The sequence below is a fragment of the Pleurodeles waltl genome, chromosome 2_2 (genome assembly GCF_031143425.1).
Source record: "Pleurodeles waltl isolate 20211129_DDA chromosome 2_2, aPleWal1.hap1.20221129, whole genome shotgun sequence".
Classification (NCBI taxonomy): domain Eukaryota; kingdom Metazoa; phylum Chordata; class Amphibia; order Caudata; family Salamandridae; genus Pleurodeles; species Pleurodeles waltl.
Genome location: NC_090439.1, coordinates 1,140,375,183 through 1,140,401,112, shown reverse-complemented (window position 1 = coordinate 1,140,401,112; position 25,930 = coordinate 1,140,375,183). Strand labels below are relative to the sequence as shown.

The window sequence follows — 25,930 nt, the reverse complement described above, 5'->3', positions numbered from 1 at the left end:
AGTACAATCCTCTGCTGAGCCCTGGAAAAAAAACACCTGCCTGGGTCTTAAAGAGGCCAACTTTGACAACTTATGTATAACAGAAAGCGATCATTCAAGGAGAATTAAACTTCCAAATGCTGGAAAAAAGGTGGATAAACTAGGATGTCTGGATTGGTCATGGCTAGCCACAGCCCTAGCAAGCAGTGGCATCAATACAATGATGAATTGAGGCCCCCAGCTCATTGCATAAAGGGTTCACATGGAGTTCCCAAGAATCAAAAGATGCCTTGTGTTAATGAGGAGCGCTTTGACATTTTATCCTGGAACATCGCTTGGCTATCCAGCGAATTGGAGGATGAGGACATGTTAAAATTTGTTAGTAACTGTGAAATGTGTTACCTTCAGGAGACCTAGGCCCTGTCTTGAACAATGTAAATGGTTTTGTAGAAATTGATTGGCCTGCAAAACGCTCTACTAGGTGGCCCATGGCAGGGGGTTTATCAGTTTGGGTATGCTGTAAGTTGAATTGCAAGACAGAACAAATTGATGGGGTAAACTCCTCCACTGATATGCTCCATTGGAGGCTTACTAATGTTAGCCAGGAAGTTGGTGTGGTTGACATCAAGAATGTATACATTCCTCCTGGGTGGTCACCTGAGGTCCCATCAATTTGGGTAAATTTTGCTACTCACGTTGAACATATTAGATAGGACTGTGACTGTCATACCACTAGTGAGAGTGAGAGACAAAGAGAGAGAGAAAGAAAGGGAAAGAACACTTGATAGTAGTATGCGGTTATTTTAACACACCACTATCAGACATTATTGTTAACAATGAGGTACTGGCGGAAGACTATTGCTTTGGAATTCCTAAACTAATCATGAATCTGTCTAAAACGCCTAAAGAAAGCAAGAGTATTTCACTTTTTTTTTAATGGTCACACTCCATCTGAGTACCCTACAAACTTGACTTATGAGAATGGCAGGGGGGGGGGCGACATTATTAGACTACATTATAGTAAATATAGAATGGTGGAATAAGGTTCTGGATATGGTGGTTGTCAAGAAAGTTGAAAGTCACTGTGACCCTATTATATTAAACTTTACATTGGGTAACAGGTGTCAGCCCAATGCAAGCATGCCCAGAGATGTTTAAGGTCAATAAAAGAAGTCTACGATGGAACAAAGAGAAATATCAAAGTGAGATTCAGCTATTTTAAATTATTGTGGCAAAATATTGCACCATAATCCGGAATGCCCCAACTAGCACTAATCGTGATATTTTTTCTGCATATGGTTTTATGATAAAAGAAATAGAACTGCTATGGCCAAGGCCAATGGAAATAAAAAGGTTAAACTGTCCTGTAGAAGTTACTGCAGTTGGTACAACACTGACTGCCATATTATGAAGTGTAAAGTCTTGCAAGCTTTAATACAGTGCCACGGTAATAGGCAGTGTCAACCTGTTCTTCAAACCTCTAAGCAGAATATAAATCCTTGCTCAGAAACTGGCAGCACAGAACACCCTATGGGTGGAGTTGAAGGAGAGTGTAAAAACAAAAAATGGAAAAGGATTCTGGGAAGCAGTCCTCTGTGTAGAGAGGGGTTCAGTTAATAGGTAAGAATGTCATACAGGTCCAATGGTATGGTGCCTGTATGTGTTATAGAATGTTATTAAGTCATTTGGGGCCAGATATATGACCCACAGTGTTTGCGAATCGCGATTTGCATTTTGTTTGCGACTCGTAAATTGTGCGTCCCAAACTCTGATATACAACAGTGTCTGAGACACTGTTGTGATTTCCAAATGGGTCACAAGGGACCTGCCTCATTAATATTCAGGAGGCAGTATGTAATTTATGACCCATTGGGAAAGGCTGGCACTCAGAGGGATGGTGGCCTGCTGGGGTCAGCAGACCACCCTGTCTGTGACTGCTTTTAATTTAAACCAGTTTCTTTCTTTTTAAATGCATCCTGTTTTCTTTAAAGGAAAACAGGATGCATTTCAAACAAAAAAAATTAACTTTTCTGTTTCATTTTTTAAGAGTAGGCAGTGGTCTTTTCTGGCAATCACAAAGGGGAAGGGGTCCCCTTGGGACCCCTTCCTGTTTGCGACTGGCTTACCACCTACTTGAAGTAGATGCTAAACTGAGATTGCTTTACGACTGCATTCCGGTTAAAAAACAGTCGTACATCGCCCTGCGACTTGCTATTAGGAAGGCATGCCTTTCGTGAACCCCCTTCCTAATGGTGAGTCGCAAACCCTATTTTGTGAGTCAATAACCAGTTTCCCATGAAACGGCCAGGAAATCCAGTGCTTGGGCCACCATACAGCTGTCATAGCACTGCTACCCATGACCCCCCAGCCCTTCGGCGACCACTATTAGTCCTCCCCTGCCTGCGTCATTCCAAAGACACCAGCCGCCATGAGAATCAACAGGTACTGTCCGGGGTCACTTGGCATCCTCCCATGGTTAACCCTACACCGCCATTTTCAGCACTTCACAATTTACTCACTGTTGTAAAGATTTCAATGCTTTTGTATTTGCCTTGTGAGGGACCTTAGGTAGGACAGTGGAACTGCATCTACATTTAAAAATGTCAATGTTTTTGCATTTGACTTGAGAGGGACACCTAATAATTACTAGTGGAATTGTAGCTTCTGAAATAATTTCAACAGTGAGCTCTAGTAATGCCTTGAGGAACTGCAGATGTGGGAATGAATTTTGTAGATTTAGCATCTGACTACAGAGGGACCTCAAGTAAAGGTTTGATGAATTGCATGTCTAATTTTATATATATAAACTTTGATGCAATTTGGAAGTATGATTGGAAAATTTGGTTGTTAGTTGAGGCGGTGTGAGCCCTTCTTAAACCACAATCCTTGTCAGGGTGAACCACAAAAGTCACTAAATTTACCTTTTCTTAATCCTCAGGTTGCTTGGCACAAAAGCAGTCACACTTAGTTTAGAGGCAATCTGTAAAGTATTCATGCTGCACACAAACAGTAACAAAATTAAAACACAACACTAGGAACATCCCACACCAATTTAGAAAAATAGAATAAAATGTAAAGTTATGCCAGTTAAAAGGTTTTGGAGAAAAATAGCACTTTGAAGCAAGAAGTGAAAATTATGTTTATCTGGTCATGTTTGACTGGGACCAAGTCACAAGTTCAGGTCGAGCATGATGGAGCGTGGGTCGAGTACAGGACAGAGTTCATACCAGTGTCAAAATGTATTCTGCATCAGTCTGCGCAGCACTGTCGATGAGGAGCCATGCAATAGATGCTAAGGTGTGAGGTCCTGCATGTGTTGCACTGTGTTGGTGCTCATGAAGCCACCTAACAGGAGCTGCAATGAGGGAGTCGAAAGGTAAAGCACTGCATCGAGCCGATGAAGCTGCCGGTAACTATAACTTGTGCCTTGAAGTAACTCACACCTTTGTCATGCTCTGCCTCTACTCTTGCATATTACATCGCTCTTGACATGTTCAGTGACTGCATTGATAACATCCCTAATGACATCTGAAATGACATAATTGATACCAACACTGTGCATGGTGGGGGTGGGGGTTATAGTTACTTTATGACGCAAGGTATAGTTACTTGAAATAACTTATACTCGTGAATTTCTGTGGTTTTGTTAATTTAAAACAGTATGTTTCAAACTGAAAAAACATACCTATAGTAACTATAACTCATGCCCTGTTTTGTCACCAATGTTATCATTTCAAATGCTGTAGTGATTTTTCAGTGATGTTATAGAACATTTCATGAGTGATGTAATATGTGGGTAATTCGCTATGCAATGGCAAGGGAAGTCATAGTTCCTTTAGGCAAATGTAAAACGGAGAAATGTTTCAATTTCTCCTTGTTTTTCCAACATTGCATGTGAGCTACATTGTACAGCACATGTACAAAGTAGGAAAACCCTTAAAGCATAGTTTTTGTAATAGAAGGGACCTCTTTCAGTTCAAAACCTATGCTTCAGAGAAGTCACAGACCCTTTCAATATGCACAAAAGTGTGTATATTGTGACATTGCTCCATGTGCATGAGTTAACCAGCAACTCTTCTCATCCCCTGGTAAAACACCCCACAAAAACTTAAGTGGGCGATTTCTCACAATATTTTGAATAAGAAAACAAAGTGTAAACCAAGTCCCTCGGGGTTAGCTAATATGATGTTAAACTTCGACGAGGTACATCTCTGAACAGGGGGTAGTTGCCCGATCCCTTCGCTCTGCGAGTCAATCAATCTTCACTGTTTAGGGGCAGGGGGGCCTCTATGATCCATATTCACTATCCCTAATACAATCAGTTTTTACAGGGTTCAACACTTCCCAAGGGCATCTCCCAGCAGGACTTATATTCCACCCCTGCAAGTTAACAGTAACTCTTGTGTAACTTCCCTAATACATAGTCAATCTTCATGGTGTCCACTTATGAGACACCATTTGTTCCATGCTCGACTCAGTGTTCCGTATAAGTATTGTACCCAGTCATCAGTTTTGCAGTCCATCGTTGTCTTCATTTAGCAGTCTTTCAGAATAGTGTGGCCCGAATTAGGCTCTTCATCTCTCAGGACACCAGGGCATTTGCAAGGGGGATCTCACTCTGCTCTTCCCAGGTGTATCAGTAGCAGAATTCTTCATGGCATCGACCAGTTCCAGAGTGCCGTATGACCATGCCTCAACCTGGGAAGTAGGATGCTTTACTATCATGCCCTAGCTTCTCCTTTCAGTTGATCCACTGGATGTGCTGCGGTTCCTGGATTTTCACTCTTGCTGTCCGGACTTCCTAGGTGTCCCTTCTATGCCAAGACTTTCGAGCCAATCCGACACAGTTTCTAAAGTGATGTGTATGTTCCTTGTAGGTTACTCGCAACTTTGCAGGACACATGAGCATGTATAGGATGTTGAGTCTTCTCAGGTGTTGCTTCATATCCAGACACAACTTTCTCTGGGCATGCACCATCTTTGTATGTCAGGGAAAAGGCGGATGTATGGCCAGCAAACTTGGGGTCCCATTGGCTTGTGGCCCACTTCAGTATACCATCTCTGTTCCTATATTTGAGCATGCAGGCTATCATAGATATTGGAGGTGCCCCCGGGGGATTCTGGGGATCAAAACCCTATGTGCTCTTTCAACAACAAAGATGGAGAGAGTTTGTCAGGGTCTAATATGCCTTGGAGCTAGTTTTCAAGGTACAATGCCAGATTGTCCTCCTCAGACTTTTCTGGGAAGCCCACAATAAGCAAATTGAACCTCCTGGACCTAGCCTCTGCATCTTCAAGCAGCTCATCAAGATCTATTGTTCAGTACTTAAGACCATGGGTGGTTGATTAGAGCTCTTCAACCTCTTTTGTAACTTCAGCTACAAGTTGTTCTGTGTCCAGATAATGCTCATTCACTTTGCGGAGGTTAGCTCTCAGTAGATTAATCTTGATTGATATTGTGTCCATTTTGTGTTTTCTGGTGTCTGCTTGGAGTGCTTGATCGACACTTTGATCTGGGTGCTAGATGATTCCAATGGAGAGGACGACAGTGGATTATTCTCCTACTGTGTCTTCAGTTTGCTACCTTCATCACTGTGTATTAATCCATTTTAGTTTGCTCCCTCATTCTGGAGGTGCTAGCACAGCACATAATTGCCCTCACTGTCAAAACCTGGATGCAGAGGTGCCACTGTTGGGGCCTAAACACTGCCCAAATCCCAAATATTCTGATCCGTAGTGCCCCCCTGTAGGAAGTTGGCTCTGTATGTACTATTTCAAAGAAAGAAATAGTGTGCACAGAGTCCAATGGTTCCCCTTAGAGGTAAGATAGTGGCAAAAAGAGATAATTCTAATGCTCTATTTTGTGGTAGTGTGGTCTAGCAGTAGGCTTATCAGAGGGTAGTGTTAAGCATTTGTTGTACACACACAGGCAATAAATGAGGAACACACACTCAAAGACTTACTCCAGGCCAATAGGTTTTTATATAGAAAATATATTTTCTTAGTTTATTTTAAGAACCACAGGTTCAAGATTTACAAGTAATACTTCAAATGAAAGGTATTTCACTTAGGTACTCTAGGAACTTTGAATAATCACAATATCATGTACAGTCTTTGTATAAATGTCAATAAGCTATTTTAAAAGTGGACACTGTAAAAATCAACAGTTCCTGGGGGAGGTAAGTAAAGGTTAAGTTCACAGGTAAGTAAAACACTTACAAGTCTCAAAGTTGGGTCCAAGGTAGCCCACCGTTGGGGGTTCAAGGCAACCCCAAAGTTACCACACCAGCAGCTCAGGTCCGGTGTGGTGCAGAGGTCAAAGAGGTGCCCAAAACACATAGGTTTCAATGGAGAACAGGGGTGCCCCGGTTCCAGTCTGCCAGCAGGTAAGTACCCGCGTCCTCGGAGGGCAGACCAGGGGGGTTTTGTAGGGCACCGGGTGGGACACCAGCAGGCACAGAAAGTACACCCTCAGCGGCACAGGGGTGGCTGGGTGCAGAGTGCAAACTGGGGGTTGCTCCTGCACTGGAGTTCGGTTCCTTCAGGTCCTGGGGGCTGCGGGTGCAATGCTGGTTCCAGGCGTCGGGTCCCTTGTTACAGGCAGTCGCGGTCAGGGGGAGCCTCTGGATTTCCTCTGCAGGCGTCGCTGTGGGGGCTCAGGTGGTTCATCTCTGGCTAATCACGGGCTCGCAGTCGATGGGGAGTCCTCCCTGAAGTGTTGGTTTTCCGCAGGTCGAGCCGGCGGCGTTGGGTGCAGAGTGGAAAGTCTCACGCTTCCTGCGGGAAACGTGAAGTCTTTAAAGTTGTTTCTTTGTTGCAAGAAAGTTGCAGGTTGTTGAACAGGGCCGCTGTTCACGGGAGTTTCTTGGTCCTTGGTTGCAGGGCAGTCCTCTGAGGCTTCAGAGGTCGCTGGTCCCTGTTGGATGCGTCGCTGTTGCAGTTTTCTTCGAAGTTGGGAGACAGGCCGGTAGGGCTGGGGCCAAAGCAGTTGTCGTCTCCATCTTCACTGCAGGGCTTCAGGTCAGCAGTCCTTCTTCTTGTTAAGGTTGCAGGAATCTCGTTTCCTAGGTTCTGGGGAGCCCCTAAATACTGAATTTAGGGGTGTGGTTAGGTCTGGGAGGGCAGTAGCCACTGGCTACTGTCCTTGAGGGTGGCTACACCCTCTTTGTGCCTCCTCCCAGTGGGGAGGGGGGCACATCCCTAATCCTATTGGGGGAATCCTCCATCCACAAGATGGAGGATTTCTAAAAGTAAGGGTCACCTCAGCTCAGGACACCTTAGGGGCTGTCCTGACTGGGGGGTGACTCCTCCTTATTTTTCTCATGATCTCCTCCAGCCTTGCCGCCAAAAGTGGGGGCAGTGGCCGGAGGGGCGGGCATCTCCACTAGCTGGGATGCCCTGTGGCACTGTAACAAAAGGGGTGAGCCTTTGAGGCTCACCGCCAGGTGTTACAGTTCCTGCAGGGGGAGGTGAGAAGCACCTCCATCCAGTACAGGCTTTGTTCCTGGCCACAGAGTGACTAAGGCACTCTCCCCATGTGGCCAGCAACATGTCTGGTGTGTGGCAGGCTGGCAGAAACTCGTCAGCCTACACTGGAAGTCGGGCATGTTTTCAGGGGGCATCTCTAAGATGCCCTCTGGGTGTATTTTACAATAAATTGCACACTGGCATCAGTGTGCATTTATTGTGCTGAGAAGTTTGATACCAAACTTCACAGTTTTCAGTGTAGCCATTATGGTACTGTGGAGTTCGTGTTTGACAAACTCCCAGACCATATACTCTTATGGCTACCCTGCACTTACAATGCCTAAGGTTTGGCTTAGACACTGTAGGGGGATAGTGCTCATGCACCTATGCCCTCACCTGTGGTATAGTGCACCCTGCCTTAGGGCTGTAAGGCCTGCTAGAGAGGTGACTTACCTATGCCACAGGCAGTGTGAAGTTGGCATGGCACTCTGTGGGAGTGCCATGTCGACTTAGTCATTTTCTCCCCACCAGCACACACAACCTGTGAAGCAGTGTGCATGTGCTTAGTGAGGGGTCCCTAGGGTGGCATAAGACATGCTGCAGCCCTTAGAGACCTTCCCTGGCATCAGGGCCCTTGGTACCAGGGGTACCAGTTACAAGGGACTTACCTGAGCGCCATGGTTGTGCCAATTGTGGAGACAAAGGTACAGTTTAGGGAAAGAACACTGGTGCTGGGGCCTGGTAAGCAGGGTCCCAGCACACTTTCAAATCATAACTTAGCATCAGCAAAGGCAAAAAGTCAGTGGGTAACCATGCCAAGGAGGCCTTTCCTTACACCACCCATGCTTGATGTACCCTTCCCCTCTGGGAGGGACTCTCTCTCCAGCCTCCTCCTTATGTGATTTGTTATTAATTGCCTCCCCACCCACACCTTCTCTCATTCAGCTTCCACCCTATGTGATTTAAAAAAAAAATTTTTTTATTGAGAATTAAGAAAGGATACAAAATAATATAAGATGCTGTACGCAGTACAGGGCAACTTCCATATGAATTTGACATAGGTTAAGTTCTCAGTTGACATGCCCAATATTTTAGCAGGGATAAAACATATATATTGTACATATTGTGTGATAGAGTACGAAACGTACAATATAAAATAAAATAAAGTAAAAAGAATAGAGTTGGATGTGGGGGAAGCGTGATGATAGAATAAGGGGGAGTGATAAGGCGCAGGAGGAAGGAAGGGATGGAAGGGAGGGGGAAGGAGAAAGGGAAGGTGGTGAGGGGGAAGGGTTGAGTGAATGAGGAAGGGTTTGTACGTAAGAATGGCATAAAGAGTGTGATATTGATTTCTGTTGATTTCTGTTGTGATGTCTGTGATGCAGGATGTCATGGTGGTTATTATGTAGATGTAAACTTAGTTGCTTATGGTGTAGAAAAAAGAAAAAAATAGAATTCGAAGTAGAAGAGTAGAGTAATAGTTGGAGAAGTAGTCGGGTGCAGCCTACATGTGTGTCTTCGAATCGTGTGAGGTTCAGATTTTCTTATGAATTAGCCCTATGGGTCAGTGTTAATGTATCTGTAAAGAAATTAAGTATGGAAGAGGGAGGGGATTGGGGGGGGGGAAGGGAGGGAGCAGGGACTCTGCGATTCAAAGGGAGAAGTGGGGGTAGTGGGGTTATTGGTTACAACTTGAAGCGTCTCCGAAACTGGGAAAAATCGCCCAGTATGTGAGAGTCTGGTATCTGAAAAAAGAATGGGGGATGGGAAAAATATCTCAGAGAAAGAGAGAGAGAGAAAGTTAGAGCAACAGGTCGAGCTGTATGCTGTACTATATATATAGAAGGAAGGAAGGAAACGGGGGGGGAGGGGATGAGGGTAAGGGGTATAGGATGTGTTGGCCTCCATCAGCTGTCCACCGCTCCTCGGTGTTCCTGGATGGGACGGGGGAGAGGGAGGAGGCAGTGCAGACAGTGGGGACCCCTACGGTCCTGACAGGGAGGTATTCCAGACTTCCATGAATAGAGCCGCTTGATCTTGCAGATTGTAGATTACTCGTTCATGCATGGCTGTTTGGATCATAGCCGTCACCATTCTGCCGGTGCGGTTGCAACGCTTGATCTCCAATGTCGAAGTACACAGATCTTGGCTGTGGCCAGCGCAGTGTGCAGTAATCTTTGTCGTGGGCGCGATATGGGAAGATAAGGGCGCATGTCGTGGAGGAGGATGAGCGACGATGGAAACGGGTATGGTATCTGGAGGGTATCCTTTAAAGCATGACGCACAGTATGCCACAGGGGTTGTATCGAGGGGCAGAGACATAAGATTTGCACTAGGTGGCAGTGAAGGTGCGTGCAGCATTAGACCCGCCCTGAATAGCCTCACAGGGGTCCAATACCAATCCTGGAGGATTTTGAATAGGCAGAACTTCAGCCGAGCTTCCCGTGCCCCTCTGTCGAGTGCTTCCAGGATATCTGACCAATCTTCCTCGGTGTATGTCATTCCCAGCTGGTCTTGCCACCTGCCGCGCAGGCCGTCAAGAAGGGGTTGCGAATACAGATGATTGACTAGTACTGCGTACAAGCTTGCCATTACGCCTTTATGACGGCCCCACTTCTGCAGGTAGGCGACAATTGGTGAGGTTTTGACTTCCCATGAGGGGGTTCCCAGTATTTTGTGTAGACAATGTTTAAGCTGTAGGTATCGCCATTCCTGACTCTTGTGTATGTTAAACTCGGTTCTTAAAGTGGCAAAGGGTCGGAGTTGATCACTGTCTACGATTTGGGCTATATTGTTAATGCCAGCATTACTCCATTGGGGCCATTTTAGGGTGTTACCCCCAATTTTAATGGTTTTGTTCCCTTCTATAGGGGCTTGTGAGTGTAAAAAGGGGTGTATTCCCAAAAGACGGTGAGCCCTGCGCCACGCCGCATTTGTTGCTGTGAGGACCGGATTTGGCCGTCTGGGGCGATCTGCATACACTCCTCCCAGTCCCTCGCGATTTCCTCGTAGGAGGTTCTCTATAGTCACCCGTTGTGGGGGGGTCGATGGTTCCGGGGAGTAAGTACGTCAATTGCAACAGCTGTAGGGCCAGCGAATAGTTCTCCACAGAGGGGAGGCCCAAACCTCCGTGGGACCTCCTTGCAAGTATTTTTGCTGGTGTCAACTTCGGGCATATGGAGCCCCATACAAAGGTTCTTATTGAGGCGTCTATTCCCCGGAGCAGGGTCAGAGGGACATGTAAAGGGAGCATGCCTAGTATGTACGTGAAGCGTGGAAGGGTGACCATCCTGACCGCCTGTGTCCTGCCCCACATGGAGAGTCCTAGCTGCGACCACTTAGCAAAGTCCTGTTTCATTCTGTATATAAGGAGGTCTAGGTTGTCCTTGATCATATGTTCCAAACCTCGGTTGACAAGTGTCCCCAAGTATTTGAGGTGTGACGGTGTCCATTTAAATGGTAGCCCATGGATTGCGGCCCTCGTTGTCATTCGGGAGAGGGGTAGTGATTTGCTCTTGTCCCAGTTCACTCGATATCCTGACAGGGATGCGAAATCCCCTATGATTGAAAGTAGCGCTGGGGGAGAGCTGTCCAGATCAGATAGGGTGAGCAAGATATCATCCGCATAGAGGTAGATTTTGGAGGTTCCTCCTGTTAGGGGGATACCTTGTATCTGGTGGGAATTACGTATGGTGGCCGCTAGGGGTTCCATTGCTAGCAAGAACAATAGCGGTGATAGGGGACAGCCCTGCCTCGTGCCTCTACTAATAGGAAATGGGTCCGACATGAACCCCCTGCAATTAACTTGTGCTGTGGGGTGGTCGTATAGTAGGTGGACTTTGGAAATGAACTGTTCTCCGAGGCGGAAGTGCTTCATGATAGCAAAGAGATAAGGAATTCGATGCGGTTGAACGCCTTCTCTGCGTCAAGGGACAGGGCCAGGGCTTCAATCAGCATGTTGAGAGATCCGTGGAGAGTGTGGCAGAGGGTGCGCATATGGTTTCTGGAGGTGCGGCCTGGTACGAATCCCACTTGTGTGTTGTGGATCAGGGATGGTATTACTTTCCGTAGACGGGCTGCCAGCACACTGGCTAAGAGTTTGACGTCCCCGTTTAGGAGAGAGATAGGACAGTAGCTACCACATAGTAAGGGGTCCTTGCCTGGTTTAGGCAGGACAACAATGGTGGCCATATTGGAGAGGGCGCCAAGAGAGCCCTCCTTACATGCTTCCGTGAGAGCTTCATGCACTGCAGTAGTCACCTCCTCTCCCGCCCATCTGTAGAATTAGGCCGGGAAACCATCCTCGCCTGGGGATTTGTGGTAAGGGAGGGTTTTGATAACTTGTGCTATTTCTTCTTTGCTTATATCACCCTCCAAGAGAGCCTGGCCTGCCTCTGAAAGGTAAGGTAGATTAGCTGCAGCGAGGAAGGCCTCTGTTTGCTCCGTGGTGGTTGCTGTTTCAGAGGTATAGAGATGACGGTAAAAGGCCGCAAATTCGTTTGCTATGTCTTGTGGTCGAGTTATCACTGTTCCTAATGGGGACGTAATCGCCGGGATGCTGGAGGCAGCTTCTCGCTGTCGAAATTGTGCCGCCAAGAGTCAGTCCGCTTTCTCGCCCTGTTCATAATGACGGCTGCGCAATCTTTGCAGTGCATACTCTGCCTGCGAGGTATATAGCTCATTGTGGTTCATGTGGGCTTGTTAAAGAGAACGGCGAAGTGCTAGGGATGGTTGTGCGGTGTATTGTCTGGTGAGTCTCTGGATGTCTTCTTCGAGGGTTCGTTGGTGCAATTGTTTCTCTTTATTAGCTAATGCTGCATCGCGCATCATGTTACCTCTTAGGGTTGCTTTTGCCGCGGCCCATAGGACCCATTTAGAGGACACTGTGCCGGCATTGTCAGCCATATAGGTGGATATGTGGGTCCTCAGGTGTTCTTTTCCTTGTGGGGAGCGGTACCTATGTACCGCAAAGTGCCATGGTTTACGACCAGGGAAGACGAGACACGTCCGAATCTGAAGGAGGACAGGAGAATGATCGGAGTGTCCGCTTTCCAGTGTTCTAGAATCGTGAAGTTGGGGGACTATGTTTCGTGACACCAAAAAATAGTCCAGTAGGGATTGGGTGCCGTGAATTGAGGACAAGTATGTGTATTCCTTGTCTTTTGGGTGCAACAGTCTCCAGTAGTCCGTTAAGCTTGCATCTGCAATGAGGTCTGTCAGCAGTGCTCTGTTATGATTATTGCCCGTGTCAATAGGTCCCGTTCTATCCAAAATGGCGTCCTGGGCTAAGTTCCAGTCCCCTCCTATAATGTAACGTGTGGTCCCTATATCCGTCAGGAGGCGGTTGAGCCGTAGAAAAAAGGATTGTTTAGAACCAGTCGGGACATAGACTGAGCCGACACATGGGGATGTGTCTCCTACCTTCAGTTTTGCAAATGCATACCTCCCCTCCGGATCATTCCATGTTTTAATAATTGTAATCGGGAGGGCTTTGTGTATCAAAATCTCTACTCCACATTTATGGGGGGTGCTGCCTCCGGGCTCTCGTTCTGCTGAATAGCAACTATAAAAGACCCTTCCCACCCAATCTCGGCGGAGCTTGCTGGCTTCCTCGTTGTCCAAATGGGTCTCCTGTATCAGGGCTATGTCCGTTTTTTTTGATTGAAGAAAGGACACTACTTTTTTCCTCTTTATGTAGTTCGTCATACCATGCACATTCTATGAGATGACTCGCAGTGAAGGGGTCGCACCGGAAGCTGCTCCCGCCATATTTAAATATGGCTGTTGAGGCTCACCAATGCAGCACGGAGTGCTGGGGGGCGTTTAGGTCGTGCTGGGGCGGGGGGGTGGGGGCGTGGCTGTGGTATATATATATATATATATATATATATATATATATATTTTTTTTTTTTTTGGGGGGGGGGGAGGAAGGAAGCAGCCGATAGATGCCGGAAAATTTCTCGGGAGGGGAGGGGAAGGGAAAGGGAAGGATAGAAAAAGTTAAGGGGACTGTGGGGTAGAAATATGTTGGGGGGAAAGAAGGGGAGAGGGGTGTGGGGGAAAGATATCCCAGGAAAGGAGGTACAAGGAAAAGAAGGAGGGGGAAAGAGGGTGGGGGAAAGGGATAGGAGGAAATAAGATCAGAGATCTAAATGAAGAACTAAAGAGAAAGAGGTTTGGGGAAAAGATAGAAGAATTCCCCTAGGGAGATTAATCTACAGGCTACTGGGTCCTTTTCCTATAGGGGCTCCTGATGCTGTCGGTCGGGCAACTGCCGGTGGGGGGGCGGGGGGGCCAAGGCGCGGCACTTTTGTCTTTTATTGGGAGGCTTTCTATCTGGCACGTGGGGGGGAGAATGGAATGTGATAAATGAAGTGCGAATGGAGCATGTGGAGGGACGGCCACACTGGAGTCGCTGTTTTTTTTTTTTTTTTGATAGGGGTGGTGGGACGGGGAGGGGAAGAAAGAAGGGGGAGAGGGATCAGTGAAGGCCCAGAGGAGGGTGTGCATGCGTCTTCTTCCATAGTGTCCTGTGACCAGTTCGGGGCAGCTGGTTGTTTGGTCTGGGTTTGGAAGGAGTCCAGAAAGAGTTTTAGGTCCTCTAGGTTGTAGAAGTCTTTGGAGACCCCATTTTCGGTGATCCACATTCTCGTGGGGTCGAAAAGACCGTATTTTATCTCCAGTTGACGGAGTCGAGGTCGTAAGGATAAGAAGGCCTTCCTGTGTTCGGTGGTATCTTTGGAGTAGTCGGCCGTTATGCGTACCTCGAGTTTATCCATCCGGAAGGGCCTGTGAGTTCGTGCTACTTGAAGGATCTGACGGGTCTGGGAGTGACGTAGCAAGCAGGCAATGATCGGTCGGGGTCTCAAGGCCCCGTCCTGGCGCTTCGGGCCCACTCTGTGTGCTAGTTGAAATTCCAGCGGTGGTTCAAAGGCCAATGATGTTAGTTTGGGTATAGCTGAGCTGAGGAAGGCCTGTACGTCTGTGCCCTCTTCATTTTCTGGGATTCCGAGAAGGTGAATATTGTCCCTCCTGCTTCTGTCTTCCAGGTCAGTCACTTTGCTTCGTAGATAGGAAGGATCTTGGTCTCTATCCTGGGCTGTGGACATATGAGTTTCCAAAGTCACCACACGGTGTTCCAACCCCATCACCCGTGAGTGAAAGCCTGCGATGTCGGCCCGTATGGATTTGGTTTCCAGCATCAGAGAGGAGATGGAAGCGTCCATCCCCTCTATCCTGCGGCTGACAGCGGTAATTTCCTGCAGTATCCGTTCCATGGTTGCAGGTTGGTCTCAGTCTGCCATTGTTGAAGGTGGATTTGGCTTTGGTGCCATAGCCGGTCCTGCCGTTGTGGACACGATATGTTTGTGTTGGAGCGCTTCTGAGAATCACAGTTGACGTGCCAGTTTAACTGCGGGTTTTTGACTTGGTTTGCCTCCGGGCATCTCAATATTAGTCTATGGGGTAGGCCTTATGGATTCTGAGGCCCTTGTCCCCTCTGTCCTATCTTCCGAATGACTGGTGGGGGTGAGGAAGCGTGATCTAACCCGTGTTCAGTCCCCCTGTTGGCGTTACAGAATCATATTCTCCATACTGGGTCTGTGCTTTTTCGTCTTAATTTGTGCAGCTACACAGGGCTGTTCGGCGAGGTCCACGTCTTGCCTTGCCCTTCATTAACCACAGTGCTTTGTTCACCTCGTGAGAGCTGTGACAATAACAACAAGGGGGGGGGGGCTCCGGTTGTTGGGTTGGTGTTCGTGCCCTTATAATTGCACGGTAGGTTGAGGTGCTGTGAGGGAAGATCAGCGTTGGTCCAACTAGGCGGCTCCGTTACTCCTTTGGGTCTCTGCGAGGGTGAGCATCCTTTCCCCCCTATTTGCCTGTTACAATTCACTGATAAGGGGAGGGGGGTCTCAGATTATTGTACTGGAATATGCAGCGCTGCTGGGTTGTTTACTGGTGTTGGGAGAGGGCAATGGTCCTCATTCTTGGGGAGCAAGTTTGTTCCAGCCTCTGGGGTTGTGGCATTTTCCTCTGTCCCAGCCCGTCTTCCCAGGGCGTTGTGGCTCCTTCTGGCTATGTTCTGTATCCCCTCACTTGAGGTCAGGACTTCCTGGGGTATGGGTAGTCGGAGTCTTTCTTCTCCCCCCCCTTTTTTTTTTAAAGTGTTTTTAGTTATTTTTTTTGTTTTGTTTTCCCCCCTTCCCACAGGATTTTCCATTTATAGACTTATGTGTGTGAGGGGAGCTCCAGGGGTGTTGCCCTGTCGTTTATGGTGACTGCTTCATGTCCATCTTCTGCTCTCCGTCTGGTGCTGGCTGGCAAGCTCACGGGTTGGCAGTGCTGGGAGGAGAGGACGGGCCGCAGAAGAGAGAAGAAAGGGGGGGAAGCACGGTGTCCAGGGGAGTTGTGTAGCGTAACGTTGCAAAAGCCATCCAGTTGTAAATGGACGGGAGGGGGGTGCCGCCCCCACGTCGCCGGGCCGCGTTCCCCGGCCCCAGGAGGCGCGTCTCCTGTCCAGGGGCAGGGCAGGCCCCGTCCGCAGAGACATCCGGCGGGCCTCCCCGCCGCCTCCCCACCTCGTACCTCCTAGTCCAGATCCTCGGTATGTTCTCGGCGAAGCGGGGAGTCCCCCCGCTGGCTGATACTCGCTGGTCCGCGTTGGTCTTAAGGACGCTGCTCCTCCCCCTGTGCAGGCCTCAGTGCTCTGGGCACGCTACGGTCTCTCTCTCTCTGATTCTCTGGATCTTATCATGGAGACATTCGAGGCTCCGGTGTCTCTGGAAGCCTCCGAAGGACAATGGGCATTCTCCTCTGCCGCCGCTCGGCCCCCGCCACCCACTCGTGTCCGACCTGACGCCGAGCTCTGGGGTTAAGTGGCCATCTTCGATCCCGATCCGGCCACGCCCCCCACCCTATGTGATTTGGTATTTATTGCCCCACCCTTGCCAGGCAAGTCAGCGACATTAGTAGATTGGGGGAACATTCATTCGCCTTAGAGTCTATGCCTGGAATGGCTACTGTAGATTTCAAATCATATTGATAATAATGATCTTTATGTTTCCAAAGTAATAAAGGTATATAGAACATTCTATTTGACTAATTATTAGGTAGGTTTGAACTATGGGTAAGATTAAGGGTTAGGTGAAGGTTAAGGGCACGGCCGGATTACGTTTTGGGATATCATAAGGGTTGGGGCAAACGATAAGGGTTAGGGCTACAGGTAGAGTTAGTACAAGGGTATGGGGTAAGATAAGGGTAGGAGATAAGGTAACAGTCATAGCTAAGGTTAGGTTTAAGACTAAAGTTGGATATGAGAGTTGCTGTCAGAATGATGTTCCAGTTAGGGTTAGAGGGAGAGTTATGATTTGGGGTAGGGCTAGAATTATATTCAGGTATTTAAGTGGGTAAAGTTTAGGAAGAAAGTTCAAGTTAGGGTTAGACCTGTGGTGATTATCCTTAAATTGAAGGTAATACTAATGCTATGACTAAATTTACAGATATGATTAGGGTTAGGCTGAGATTTGTGTGTACCATCCATAGAAAATCATAGTTAACCCCTTGGGTGCCCAGGACGTAACAGTTACGTCCTTGTTTGCACCGCTCGGGTGCTGAGGACGTAACCGTTACGTCCTGCTATGGGCCTTCGGGGGGTTGCTAGTGCTTCCCCCGATGGCCTGCCACCCCCCCTCCCATGGGCAGGGATGGAAGGGGAATCTCTTCCACTCCCATGCCCCACCGACCCTGTCAGTGACGTCTGATGACGTCAGGGCGTGATCGCACTCTGACCTCATCAGAGGCCACTTCCATGGTGCTGGCTTCCAGCGTGGATCGGAAGAGAAATGCAAAGGCATTTCTCTTTCTCTTCCGATCACGTGCTGGGGCGGGAGAGGCATCAAAGGAAAGGAAAGGCCTTTCCTTTCCTTTGCTGTCTCTCTGAGCATTTCTGCTGGCAGTAGAAATGCCCACTAGAGACCAGGGATTTTTTTTTTAACAGATGGGGAGCAACCCCTTAGGCAAGGGTCCCTCCCCGGGGGGCAGTTTTATTTTAGGCCATTTCTACCCCCCTAAGGGGCTGATAGGCCTATTTTTATTACTGGGGGGTAGAAACCACTAGGCACAGGGATTTTTATTTTTTTGTGACTATTTCATGCAAGGGGAGCGCCCCCTTTGGCAAGGCTCGCTCCCCTGGGGGGCAAATTTATTTTAGGCCATTTCTGCCCACCTTGGGGGCAGATCGGCCTATTTCTATTAGACCGATCTGCCCCCAGAGGAGTCAGAAACCACTTAGGCACCAGGGATGTGTGTGTGTTTTGTTTGGGGGGGCAGCCCCTTGGGCAAGTGTCGCTCCCCATGGGGGTACATTTTTGTAAGGCCCATCTGCCCCCAAGGGGGTAGAAAACCCACCAGAGGGCAGGTGAGATTTTTTTTTTTAAAACAGAGGGTGGGGGTATGGCTATACCCCCACCCCAAATAAATGGGGACAAAGATGTTCTGCCCACTGGTGGGCAGATGGGGAAATTACCCCCGGTCCACTCCCCGAGGGGGAACAAAGCCTACTAGATGCCAGGGAATAAAAAATAAATAAACAATAGTGGGGTGGTGGCTACCAACCAGTCTGGGCATGGTTATGCCCCCTCCCCAACTGAAGGGGGTAACAGTCTTTCAGCTCTTCCCCGCACACTAAAACATCTTATGCCATGGCAAGCAAGAGGACATTTGATTATTTTGGTTTTGGTTCTACATTTGGGCCTTGCATGAGAGATTGTCTAACTCTCAAAATCATCCCAACTGGAATGGTGAGGGCTGCACTTTTTGACTTTGGGGCGCTGCCATGTAGAAAAATCTACGAGACCTAGACACATCTGAAAATTAAACATCTGGGTGAGTCCAGGGTGTGTGCTTCACATGCACCCCACACCATTTTCTTATCCACAATGCCCTGCAAACCCCCAACTTTCCTGGAAATCACACATTTTTCCCACATTTTTGTGTTGGAACCTTTCAGAATCTGCAGGAATTCACAAAATTCCCACCACCCAGCATAGTCGTATCTATACCAATAAAAATTCTACCCACTTGTCAGCCTAAAAAAGTTTTTTTCAAACTACCCTTTTGGGCCCGCTTTGGTTGCCCCTCATTTTCGATTTGTTTTTGGCTCTTGCTTGTCACAGGCACTTGACCCACCTACCCAAGTGAGGTATCATTTTTACCGGGAGACTGAGGGAAACGTTGGGTGGTAGGAAATTGTGCCAGTGCAGTGATCCCACACAGAAATGTGGGGAAAATGTGATTTTTTAGCTAAATTTGAGGTTTGGAGAGGATTCTGGGTAAGAAGACACTGGGGATCCACACAAGTTACACCTCCCTTGACTTCCTCGGGTGTCTAATTTTCAGAAATGTTTGGGTTTGGTAGGTTTCCTTAGATGGCTGCTGAGCCCAGGACCAAAAACGCAGGTGCCCCCCCGACAAAAACAGGTCATTTTGTATTTGATAATTTTGATGTGTCCACATAGTGTTTCGGGGAATTTCCTGTTGCGAGCACTAGGCCTACCCACACAAGTGAGGCGCCATTTTTATCGGGAGACCTGGGGGAACGCTGGGTAGACAGAAGTTTGTGGCTCTCCTTAGATTCCAGAACTTTGCAGCACCGAAATTTGAAGAAAAAGTGTTTTTTTTGCCAAATGTTGAGGTTTGCTAAGGATTCTGGGTAACAGAACCTGGTGTGAGCACCCCAGGTTACCCCATCCTGGGTTCCCCTAAGTGTCTAGTTTTCAGAAATGTCCAGGTTTGCTAGGTTTTCCTAGGTGCTGGTTGAGCTAGAGGCCAAAATCCACAACTAGGCACTTTGCAAAAAAACAGGTCAATTTTCTTTGGGAAAATGTGATGTGTCCACATTGTGTTTTGGGGCATTTCCTGTCGCGGGCACTAGGCCTACCCACACAAGTGAGGCACCATTTTTATCGGGAGACTTGGGGGAACGCTGGGTGGAAATTTGTGGTTCCTCTCAGATTCCAGAACTTTCTGTCACCGAAATGTGAGGAAAAAGTGTTTTTTTTGTGCCAAAGTTTGATGTTTGAAAAGGATTCTGGGTAACAGGACCTGGTGAGAGCCCAACAAGTACCCCATCCTGGATCCCCCCAGGTGTCTAGTTTTGAAAATTGCACAGGTTTGGTAGGTTTGCCTAGGTGCCGGCTGAGCTAGAGGCCAAAATTCACAGCTAGGCACTTTCCGAAAAACATGGCAGATTTCAATGTAAAAATGTGATGTGTCCATGTTGCGTTTCCTGTCATGGGCATTAGGCCTACCCACACAAGTGAGGTACCATTTATATTGAGAGATTTGGGGGAACATGGAATAGCAGAACAAGTGTAAATGCCCCTTGTCTTTCTCTACATTTTTTCCTTCCAAATGTAAGACTCTGTGTAAAAAAGACATCTATTCGAGAAATGCCCTGTAATTCACATGCTAGTATGGGGACCCCGGAATTTAGAGATGTGCAAATAACAACTGCTTCTCAACACCTTATCTTGTGCCCATTTTGGAAATACAAAGGTTTCCTTGATACCTATTTTCCACTCTTTATACTTCAACAAATGAATTGCTGTATAACTGTTATACAATGAGACCCCCTTTGCAAGGTGCAGTTCCCATATTGGCCATGGGTACCTAGGGTTCTTGATGAACCTACAAGCCCTATATATCCCCCCAACCAGAAGAGTCCAGCAAATATAACGGTATATTGCTTTCGAAAATCTGACATTGCAGGAAAAAGTTACAGAGTAAAACGTGGTGAAAAATTGATTATTTTTACCTCAATTTCAATATTTTTTAATATCAGCTTTTATTTTCTGTAGGAATCCCTTGTAAGATCTACCCAAATGACCCCTTGGTGAATGCAGAATTTTGTCTACTTTCTAGAAATGTTTAGCTGTCTGGGATTCAGCATTGGTTTCACATCCATTTCTGTCACTAACTGGAAGGAGACTAAAAGATCAAAAAAATTGTAAAAATGGGGTATGTCCCAGTAAAATGCCAAAATTGTGTTGAAAATGTGGTTTTCGGATTCATGTCTGCCTGTTCCTGAAAGCTGGGAAGATGGTGATTTTAGCACCGCAAACCCTTTGTTGATGCCATTTTCAAGGAAAAAACCCACAAGCCTTCTTCTGCAGCCCTTTTCCCCATGTTTTCCCTGTATTTTGGCTAATTTCTTTGTCTCCTCCAGGGAAACCCACAAACTCTGGGTACCTCTAGAATCCCTAGGATGCTGGAAAAAAAGGACTCAAATTTGGTGTGGGTAGCTTATGTGGACAAAAAGTTATGAGGGCCTAAGCACAAACTACCCCAAATAGCCAAAAAAAGGCCTGGCATCTGAAGGGTAAAAGGCCTGGCAGTGAAAGGATTAAAAAATAAAATATTGGCTTGTCTTTGATTAGTATTCACTACACATTAATTTCCTACTATTTTACATATTCATAGGATCACAGTTTTATCACAAATGCCTATCCTGATTTTTGGCAATAACATCAAGTGGTGAAGCTGTTAAATAGATTATTTGTTTTCACCTGAATCTAACTTCCACAGTGTAACTTCTTTGCACACAGATGAAGGCTGTCAGTGACCCACAGCTCTTGAGTACTGCTGCCACACCAGGCTCTCCCCTCACGGATACTGAAAAGGTGAGATGAAGTTTGCATTTCCTACAAACACCTGTAACATTAGCAGGGTGGTTGGGGAAGGAGTTTGAGTTATGGAAGCTAGAACTAGACTTAGGGGGTTATTCTAACTTTGGAGGAGGTGTTAATCCGTCCCAAAAGTGACGGAAAAGTGACGGATTTACCACCAGCCGTATTACGAGTCCATTATATCCTATGGAACTCGTAATACGGCTGGTGGTATATCCGTCACTTTACCGTCACTTTTGGGACGGATTAACACTCCTCCAAAGTTAGAATAACCCCCTTAGACACAGGGAAGAGAGAGGGTTTAGGGTAGTGCTGGAGTAAGGGTTGGGCCTGAGGTTTGTGCACCTGTTCTGTTCATCTTATTTGGAAATATTTAATCACGTTTGGAAATGTTTTGGTTATCCCTTGTGTGTGATTTTTGCGCACCAATTTATTACATGTCAATGTCATTCATGCAATCATTGTTTTAAAAAATGTTTGCAGAAAATAAATGTATGACTTGCCTTTATCTTCATCAACAATAATTCATTTAGGGCCAGATGTAGCAAAGGTTTTGAACGTCGCAAACAGTGAATTTTGTTGTTTGCGACATGCAAAACCCACATCGCGATGCCCAATTCCCGTTTTGCGAGTCGGTAACCTGGTTACCGACTCGCAAAACGGGACTGCGAGTCGCAAATAGGAAGGGGTGTTCCAATGCTGCATTGCTTTGTGACCGCGAACACGAAGCAATTGCAGTTACCACTAGTGTCACACTGGTGGGGTCCCCATGGGACCCCTTCCCCTTTGTGAATGGCCTGGAAAACATTTTTTCAGAGCAGGCAGTGGTCCTATTTTTTCGTTTTGTAATGCATCTCGTTTTCCTTTAAGGAAAAAGGGCTGCATTACAAAAAAAAAACTGCTTTATTTAAAAGCAGTCACGGACATGGTGGTCTGCTGTCCGCAGCAGGCCACCATCCTTGTGAGTGCTGCGAGTCACAAGGGGGTCGCAAATTGCGACCCACCTCATTAATATTAATGAGGTGGGCCTTTGCGACCCCCTTGCGAGTCGCAGATGGTGTCCGGGACACCATCCTGCATCCTGAATTGCGACTCGCAAATTTCAAGTCGCTCTGACTCGCAATTTGCGATTCGCAATTCAGGACATACCTACATCTGGCCCTTAGCTCTTAAATCGCATCTCTTTTTCACTTGCTTGTTACACTGTTTTTGTTTTCTAGGAGAAGGCTGTGAGTGACCCACAATTAATGGACAGTGCTTCTGTGCCCCAGGCTGTGACCACAGATACTGACAAGGTAAAAAGAATGGTGCATTTCCTATTGACATTTAAGTAACTGGCGACAACTTAAGTTGCCTCTTGCGACCACTGTTGGACTGCTTTATAATTTTTACGAATGCCAGTCAGTTATTTATTTCTATGTGTTAAACAATGAGTAGTGTGAGTTTTTTGTACCTGAGTGATAGCAACACACATTTGACTATTTGAAATAAATGTTTTTAGAAAAAAGTTCAATGGTCCATCATTGAAAGATTCTATAAATTCATCTAGAATAACGAGGATGTGAGCTCCCATAACATCCCCTATAATTTGGGTGAAATTGCAGCCTCCGTCAACAGGTGATTTGTAAAAAAACTTTAAGAGCAGTTGAGCGAGGCTAAGTCTGGTCATGTTTGAGATGGGGTTAATAAAGCTATTTACACAGGATTACTTCTGAGTCAAGTTACACTACCTGTAGGAAGTAATTCACTACTGGGCTTGTTCTTCCTTCTTTCATGAGTCATGCCATGTTACAGAGCAGTCACTTATATACAGGACAGCTTTAGAGAACAGCAGACTATATAGGGTGGCATGCCCCCATCTGCAAGGGCAGAGCTCACAGCTCATTGCCCTTCTTATTACTGCAAAACTGATCTACATATCCTTTTAGATTTAGTTGAAGGGATACCTTAGCCCTGCATAACTCTGTGCCTGCTGCTTCATGGCAAGAAAGTCTTCCCTGTGGCAGCACCAGCCAAAGTTTTCTCTTTGGAGGTAGTATTATGACAGAATTCGTTTGAAATAGCGCTTCGCACATCCACTTTCAGCTGTCTGGCCTGCTGAGTTCCAACATTATTTTCACCTCCAGGGATTTCCGCTTGATAGCTTCCACCACTGAAAAGTATCCAATTATTTTAGAAAGGTTACACGGTCAAGAGATTTGCAGGTTGCACCTCAGACTAGCTTTAGTGGTGCCTGCAAAGTCATCTTGCAGGTCTGTTGAGCATGACATTCTGATTTTCTCCTGTCCTGTCTTGGATTTACAGGGAAAGACCGAAGACGTAGCATACTTGCATGATTCACCTGAATACCTATTACCAGATCGTGAAAACACCGAAATGAAGGAAGTTGAAAGCCCTGCTTCCCGGGAAGTGGCACCCTGTCTTTCCACCCACTCTCACTGTACGAAGAGCAGAATAAATATGGTCTCAGCGGATCCCTTCAACACTCAGGTGTGGATGCCTGAGAGGTTTCCTCTACTGGATGAGTCTCAGATTAAAGCTATTGAAACCGCTTTAACACGAGAGTTTGTGTTGATCCAAGGCCCTCCAGGAACAGGTAGGTTGGCAATGTAGAGTAGAGGTTGATGTTTCAGGACTGCCCATTGATACAACGTGAGTTGACAACAATGCCCTTACATGGTAGAGGGATGGCATACAAATTATGTATGGTGTTTGCAATTTGTCATGCTTTGTGACATTATAGATTTCTTACACCACAGGTGAGTTTACTTCGATTTCGAGTCGACAAACCGGGGTTTCTGTACAAGAGTGGACTGGTCTGGTATTTGTAGTTGGTGAGACAGGGTCTCCTGGTAGCTGTACTCAAGTCACTCTCTCTCCTCCACACACTCTAGCAATGTTGTCCCCCCAGGTGAGTTTACTTCACTTGCAAATTGATATACAGGGGTATCTGGACAAGGGAGAACTGGTCTGGTGTTTGTAGTTGGTGAGACAGGCCCTCCTGGAGCTGTAGTCAAGTCACTCCCTCTCCTCCACACACTCTACTAATATCCCCCCACGTGAGTTTACTTGAATTGGGAGTTGACAAACAGGGGTATATAGACGAGGGAGGACTGGTCTGGTGTTTGTATTTGGTGAGACAGGGCCTTCTAGGAGCTGTAGTCAAGTCACTCCCTCTCCTACTCACACTATAGCAATGTTTTCCCCCCAGGTGAGTACAGTTCATTTGTGAGCTGGTATACAGGTGTATTTGGTCAAAGGTACACTGGTCTGGACGACGCATTGATTTACCTGGAGAATGGTTGGACAACGCTACCTGCAGTGATGTCCCTGTTGGATGCATATGGACAGATTTCGGGGTTGAGGGTCAATTGGTCTAAATCCAGTTTGTTCCCTTTGACTGGTCTGCCCGCGAGGATGAGAGAGAATTCTCCTGTGGGGAGGTTAAAGTGATGTTATGACACATTTAAATACCTGGGAGTGCATATATATCATAAACCTGAGGATCTGAGGGATGGCAATTTGGGACGTGCGCTTAGCTCTATGAAGGGCTCGCTTCGGTTCTGGTGCTCTCTCCCTCTGTCTCCTCTGGGCAGGGTGGCAGTTGCAAATATGTTGGTGCTCCCACAGTTCCTTTACTATTTCGCTGCATTGCCCATAGTTGTGCCCAGGAGTTTTTTTCCACGAACTGAATAGATTGTTATTGGGACTTATATGAGGGAGTGGCAGATAACGTGTGGCCCTTGCCACTTTGCAACGACCGTTGCGGGGGGGTGCCCCGAACTTTGAACACTATTATGATGCAGCACAATTGCAATGGGCACTGTATTGGATACACAGGCCTGAGTCGTCGGAAGCACTGTGGATTCGCATGCAATTGCAAGGTGTTCCTGTTTATATGTGGCTGACGGATCGCACGGTGAAATACAACACTGGCAACTCTTTATTGATAGCAGCTCATGCCTATTGGAGGCGATATGTTAAAAAGGGATGAACGGGTTCCTCATACTCACCCCTCATTCCCCTGGGCCAGATACCGGGAGGTATAAGTTTGCTTAGGGCTCACTCTCTTGCCCCGTGGGCGGAAGCAGGGATAGAAACAGTGGACGATTGTTTTGATGATTGGCGTCTTGATGTTGTTTGAGGGCATTAGAGACCTTGCCTCGGTGGGATTGGGACAATTCATGTCGTATTACTCCATATGTCATTTAATTAGAAGCCTATCACTTCTCCCATATTACATTATTTGCTCTCAGATAATGGCCTCACAAAAGTGATTACAAATTTGTATAAAGCCCTTAACGGAGTAGATGGTAACAGACTGGAGATTGCAAGACAGAGATGGAATGCAGCTCTCCCTGTGCCCTTGACTTCCAAGGCTTGGTTGCTGGCCCTCCAGCAGGTACAGTGCGTATCGTGAAACCCCAGGTTCCGATATACCCAATTTAATTTTATGCACCAGACATATCTCTCCCCATCCCGTATTCAGCGCATGTACCCTGCCTCTAGTCCGATGTGGCTTTCCGGTGGCTCATTTTTATCACATGGTGTGGGAGTGTGGGCCTCTTCAGACAGTCTGGCATGACATAGTGACAGACATTACTGACATCACAGAACATTTGTTATCCCTGGAACCGAGATCTTGTCTCTTGGGGATATGAAACAGAGATAAGCAACACATTTATATTCATAGGTTCGCCGATTTGGCATTTATCATGTATAAAAGGTTGATTGCCATGAACTGGAAGGTGCCCAGGGCACCGGAGCTCCAAGGGTGGCGTGTCATGACATTGCGCTGG

The 25,930-nt window shown here is 47.0% G+C and overlaps 1 protein-coding gene across 1 annotated transcript in view; it reads left to right on the top strand.

Moving 5' to 3' along the window:
• Positions 1–25,930, top strand: part of LOC138282969 (NFX1-type zinc finger-containing protein 1-like) — a 459,320-nt gene that overhangs the window by 109,468 nt on the left and 323,922 nt on the right. Inside the window, exons 4-6 of the mRNA XM_069221050.1 lie at positions 21,051–21,125; positions 22,352–22,426; positions 23,436–23,727. Coding sequence (XP_069077151.1) covers positions 21,051–21,125; positions 22,352–22,426; positions 23,436–23,727 — 442 coding nt within the window. The remainder of the gene's footprint in view (positions 1–21,050; positions 21,126–22,351; positions 22,427–23,435; positions 23,728–25,930) is intronic.